The 6,186-nt window shown below is 47.5% G+C and overlaps 1 protein-coding gene across 1 annotated transcript in view; it reads right to left on the bottom strand.

The window, feature by feature from the left end:
* Armc2 (armadillo repeat containing 2) overlaps positions 1–6,186 on the bottom strand; it is a 105,132-nt gene that overhangs the window by 18,039 nt on the left and 80,907 nt on the right. Inside the window, exon 13 of the mRNA XM_019209201.1 lies at positions 1–260. This exon is cut by the window's left edge and continues 50 nt beyond it. Coding sequence (XP_019064746.1) covers positions 1–260 — 260 coding nt within the window. The remainder of the gene's footprint in view (positions 261–6,186) is intronic.

Below are 6,186 nucleotides of genomic sequence, written 5' to 3'. Positions count from 1 at the left end.
TCGGCAGCCAGCGCAGGGCCCACGCGCGGGTGGATGGCTATGTTGGCCAGCACGCGGGTCAGCTTGATGAGCACGTCCTCCGCCTCGGACGGCAGCCTGGGCCGGGCAGGCCTCGGGGAGTGCAGGTCCAGCTGCTGGTACGTCTGGAACAAGGACAGCAGAGTTTGGATGCTCCCTTTCTCATGGGCAAAGTGTTCTCGAGCCTCGTTGTTTTTTGCTGTCAGGTTGCCGAGGATAAAAACAATACGAACGACTAAATCCTGCAATAAATAAAAGAAGTTATGAGAGCAAAGGGATGGGAACACGTTGTTGGAAAGAATACCCCCAGATTTAATTTATTCGCAATTTAATGAATAGTAAAATGGAACGCGTCTGGCTTCCACTAACTCATGCAGCATTTGATTCCCAGGGTGGTGTGAATGGATGGTGGAGATCAAAAGCACTGGTCAGCAATGACAGAAGGCAAAACTGACTGATGTGATCAGCAAGGCCTATTAACTTCAGAGCCTCCGTGGGAATTCTGGGTGACCTTGTTCTTCTTCTCCTAGAGAATAATTAGTGGGGTGGGATAATGTGTCCTGTAAGTAAATCTAAGTCCTGACATGAACAGGTTTCTCCAACAGCCACATTTTCCTTAAAGTTCATCTCCTGATGAAGCATTGTTTCTAAAACGCAGGCCTCTCCCAGGCGTGGGTTGTGTTGCAGCAGGGTTTTGTGTGTATGTGTTATGTGTGCGTATGTGTATTTTGTTTTGCAGAGCTCAAACCCAGGGCCTTCGTGCTGAGCTCCATGCCTGGCACTTTTTTTTTTTTTTTTTTTTTTTTTTTTTTTTTTTTTTTTTTTTTTTTTTTTTTTTTTTTGAGACGGGGGTCTAAGCTGCTAAACCATACAGACTGGGCTTGAACTTGTGGCCCTTCGCTTCAGCTGGGATTACAATTGTGGGCCACTGTGCCCAGCTCAGCAGGGTTTCTTCATTTTGTCACTACTGACACTTGCAGCCCCATGCTGTCCCTGCTGGGGGGAGGGGCAGCCTGGTGCGACCCTGGCCTCTACCTCTCAGTCTTGCAGCATTTGCCACTTGTAACCACTAAAATGTTTAAACGCTTCCTGGAGCAGCATGTTTTCCAGTTGAGAACCACTGCGTTACAGGTGGACACCACATGAAAGCAGTAACTGGCAGTACTTCACTTAGATGATGGTTACTTTTATAGCTACTTGCTAAATTGTATGTATGTGTTTTGTGCATCTATTTGTATACAAGGTGCATTTCACAAGAAAAAGGTTTTAAAACCCGGGAGAGGAGAACAGTTTTAAATTAAAGATACAGAAAGAATTATGTTCTTAATTTGACAGCTGTGCAGACAAGATCAGCATTACTTCTAGGTGGTGTGGAGGTCACCCAGGAGGAGACTTGAAAGGAATACTTGACTGAGGGCCACAACAGGCCTGGGTGCGAATATTTATTGTGCCAGGCGCCGTATCCTTTTACAGACAAAAAACTGGGTTCTGGAGAAGCTGTCGCAGACATATGGCTAGTGGGGAGCAGAGAGCAGGATTTGAACCAGGATTACCCAGACTCTGGAATTCTTTCTCTATCTCTGCCCTATTTCCCTTGGGTTTTTTGTTTTTGTCTTTTAAATAGTTATCTCCTCTTTTGCCTTGCCGACCTGCAGAATACTTAAGGATTTATCTTTTAAAATACAAATATGCCACCAGATGCAATTACCATAAACCTCTCTTAATCAGATAATAGTTATCAGGGGCATTAAGGAAAAGACAAAGGACTGGGCCTATTTTCCTGGAGAAGCTGCAGGACCAGGTGGGACCCTAGGGGCCCATGGCAGGAGGGTACTGGGTATGGCAAAGAGACAGCTGAGGATTAAGGACAAAGGACAACTTTTACATTTGCCTAGGACTACTTTGCCAATACCAACTTGTTTTTGCTTGCTGAAAAAAAGTTTCCTCTGACACTTTGGCGAGACTGCTGTGTACAGCTGGGAGTTATTTGCCAACATTAAGACAGGACAGAGCCTAGCACTATTGCAAGAACTGGAGCTGGTCCAGGATGGCATTCATTTCGGAAACATTTCCACTCAGAGCATTCAGCCAATCACACGCATCATCCAACTAGGATACTCTACTCCTTGCTCCACCCCAGCATTCAGCCAATCACAATCATTGTTCAACTAGGATACGCTACTCCTTGCTCCACCTCAGCATTCAGCCAATCACAGCCGTCGTCCAATTAGGAGCGGCTACTCCTCGCTCCACCCCAGGAAGGAGCGCCAGTCCTTAGACAATGCTTGGAGAGGGTAGGAGAGCTGGGGGAATTCACACATAGACAAGTACATGACAGGGCTCACTGAAGAGTTTATGATCTGAGATGACAAGGCTAGCCAATCTCTGCAGGGAAACAACAGAGACTGAAAGGGCTAAGGAAGGGCTGGACAGTGAAGGGGATTATGGATTCCAGCTCTAGAGCCAGGCAGTCTGGGTTCACAGGGGGACTGAGTTCTCTTTGGGTCACTACTGACTCGTTTGCAAAATGGAGGAAATATTGCATTGTGATATTAAGCGAGATAAAAAGGCAAAGCAAAAAGTACTGAGTAATGATCCAGACACTGCTCTGGAACATTTTTCACATATTAGCAACAAAATATTAGCTGATAGCATTGAACTGTGGCACAGACTCAACAGTGTAAAACAGGGCAGAAAAGAAAGGAGGATGTTCATGAGTAGTGGAGGGGACAACAGAGTCACCACAAATAACTTGAGTTCCACCCTGAGAATGCGGAGAGGGAAGAGAGTGCTGGGGAGGACTCTTCTGAAGGGGACACTTTCCTTCCTGGAGCCCCGGGTCACTTTGTCATTCTTTGATCACCTGCCTGTGGGCCTTAACTCTGAAGCAAGCCTGTGTAGTATGACTGGATTATGTGAGCCCCATTTCACACAGAACCAATGGTTACTTCAAGTGATTTCCAATGGCTAAAACTCTTCCCTGGACTACAGAAGGAGGGCACCGAGGCAGTGGCCTCTCCTACACCAGAGCCAGACCCAACAGAAAAGAAGAAAGTCAGCTTTCAACCCAGGACAGAGAGGGTTGCCAAGAATGAAGAATGTGAAAATTCGGCTTTATGTTTTCTAAGCTGGGGACTGCAAGTAAAATTTCTGTAGGAATTTCAATGTTTTCTTATTGGACATGATTCGAGTATCACTTCTGAAACTTCTAACAGTAGCAGTAGTAGCAGCAACCGGCACATAGAATCTATGATGTGCGCAGGCACTAGTCTAAGGCTTTATGCACACTAATGCATTAAAAATAACTTCTGCTCCTGCCATCTGAAAAAGCCAGCCACAGCCTCTTACAGCCTGGACACCACCCCCTCACATACTCGACAGCAGCAATCTGTTAGCAGTTTTTGGACTTCACTGTGTTCCCTAGACAGTGCTCTTCTCCTAGTCCCACAGAAGCACATTAAACAAGGCAGGAAAAACACTGAGTGATTTTAATGCCTTCTTAAGGAATTGAAGAGTCAATGCTGTTTGCTAAATCATTAATGGGATTGATCTGTTTCCCTCTACTCTGTCACTGCTGCATTCTGAAGGATGCTGGGCTGCTTTGTTCTTCTTTCTCCCTCTTTCTGTGCCTCACTGCTTCACCTTCCCTACCTGTGCTTGTTTTCCTTATAATCTAACCCAACAGGCTCTGTGGCTTTGCACTGCCTCTGTTTGCCACTGCAGATCTGCCAGGAGTCTGCACCAGGCCCTTGGCTAGGGGTCAAAGCAGGTTTTCTTCGTGATCATCATTCTCCAAAATTCAAACTACCTGTGCCCCCTATCACCTGTGGACTAGCCTGGAGACTTCAGTGCTGCTTTTCATTTTCTAAAAATTCCCCCAGGCTCATACCCCTCACTTCTAAAATTCTTTGACTCTATCGCCACAGTGGGTCCTACCCTGTCATGGTTTCTTGGGCTTTGCATAGGGAAGAAGAGAGTCCAGGCTGCAGAACAGGAAGAGTTAACGCTGACACCGTATCTCTTCCCCTGCTTTCAGATGGAAACAGGAGGGAGCGGTTCTTGGCCGCAGTGGTGCCAACTGCAGGATGGCATGCGAGATCAACAAACAGGAACGGCAGATTGCGCCGTTCCCGGCGCCCAGCTTCAGCAACTGCTCTGCTTACTGGCTCACTTCTCTTTCTTGGGGTTGGCTAAGGAGCTTTTTTATTTTTCACCTTCCTTGAATGTGTCCTTCGTGGGTCCAGGGAGCATGGGTCTGGCCAGAACAGAAATGGCATCAAGGGTGGTGTTCCCTTGCCCCATGCCAGGGCTTGACTGGGCTCACCTGGGATCCTGAGGCAGGAGGCCCCTCACCTCACCACAGGCAGCCTCGCTCCCCCTCCTACACCCCAAGTCTCCTCCACAGCACCAGGACCTGCACTGGGCAGTATTACGGAGAGAGCCCAATCCACCACACATCTGTATAGTCTCAGTCAGTTACTCATCCTATAAAGACCTAAAGAAAGAAAACCATGACCCAAATAATGCATTTGTAGAGACCACCAACTCCACAGCAGAAAACTATTTCATCACTGTACAGTTCTCCATTCCTTTTATTCTTAGACAATATCCAAGAACCATCCATGAATCAACACTCCACTTTTACAACATTTTTATTAAATTCGATGCACAGTTGCACATCAGACCACAGCTATGTGGTTTTGAAACAGCAAAATGAAGATAAATTAGGAGAGAGAGCTTCTTTTTCTAAAGAAGGTAGTCTTATATAACCAGTTCACACTGACTCTCTAATTTTGTTTAAAACACAACTGGCCTAGCAACAGCACTGCCAACCAGAGATCAAATGGGAACTCTAAGGGGCCTGACCTCCACCAAGCATTCCGGTTGTGGCCAGTTACAGCCATCTTCCTTAGCTCAGTATCTGTCATGCCCTAGTGAACCAGTACGTTACTAGTCAAACTGGACCCCACTTGCCTGTACATAGTTAAAACTGCTTTAACTGGAACAAAACATGCAGCAGGAGCACGGTGGTCTACGTTAGGGTCCATCACAGCAGCTGCACAGCTGTTGCATGTTAATTTTGCCTTGGGAAAGACTGGCCTGAGGCCAATAGAAGAGGCCTTACCTCTGCTCAGAGATAGGGAAACTGAGGCTTCAAGAGAATCAAGGTCAAAGACTGGGGAAGAGTAGAGGCAGGACTTGGCTGGTGTGGGGGTGCATGCCTGTGATCCCAGCTGCACGGAAGGCTGAACGTTTGACTCTGGCCAGAACAATCTAGGGAGATCCTATCTCAAAAGAAAAAATAAAAAGTGTAGTAGAGCATTTGCCTAGCATGTGTGAGGCCCTGAGTTTAATCTCCAGCACAAGAAAGAAAGAAAGGACAAAGAGGGGAAGAGTAGAGGCAGGACTTGGCTGGTGTGGGGGTGCATGCCTGTGATCCCAGCTGCACGGAAGGCTGAACGTTTGACTCTGGCCAGAACAATCTAGGGAGATCCTATCTCAAAAGAAAAAATAAAAAAAGTAGTAGAGCATTTGCCTAGCATGTGTGAGGCCCTGAGTTTAATCTCCAGCACAAGAAAGAAAGAAAGGAAAAGAAAGAAGAAGAAGAAAGAGAGAGAGAGAGAGAGAGAGAGAGAGAACCTGAACCACCACTTCTATAAATATAGATGGCTGGTTTCCAAAACCACCTTCAGCTCAATCCCCCATCCTCCCAAGGCCCCAGTCCTACAAGCATCATTTTGGTGGGGGTGGGGGAGTATGGAGACTCGAACTCAGGACCTTGCACTTGTGAGGCAGGCGGCGGCACCACTGAGCTAAATCCCCGGCCCTCCTACAAACATCTTTTCTTTCTCTTTCTCTCCCCTCACCAACCACTCGCTGAGCTCCCTGTGTTGTCATCTCAAAAATCTCCCCCAGCTCCCTCCTCCTCGGGTGCACACTGGTGACCCTGTCTGCGGACTGTTGCCAGGGACCCTGTGCAGGCTCCTCCCTCTTTGACCAACACATACACTTCTTGAAGCCCCGCTCTTGTAACGTCCCGCTTCTTGGAAACATCTACAGCCTGTTCAGTCAAGGTCAGAGCAGGCATCGAACGCAGCACCCGGCCCAGAGAGATGGCACCGGTGCTGCCTCACGTGGCTCCTCACCTCTCCCTCAGCCAGCAAAGGG

Source organism: Fukomys damarensis, unplaced genomic scaffold (genome assembly GCF_012274545.1).
Source record: "Fukomys damarensis isolate Sample0158 unplaced genomic scaffold, DMR_v1.0_HiC HiC_scaffold_14, whole genome shotgun sequence".
Taxonomy (NCBI): Eukaryota; Metazoa; Chordata; class Mammalia; order Rodentia; family Bathyergidae; genus Fukomys; species Fukomys damarensis.
Note: the sequence above shows the minus strand (reverse complement) of the source record. Positions and strands in the feature narration are given on the sequence as shown.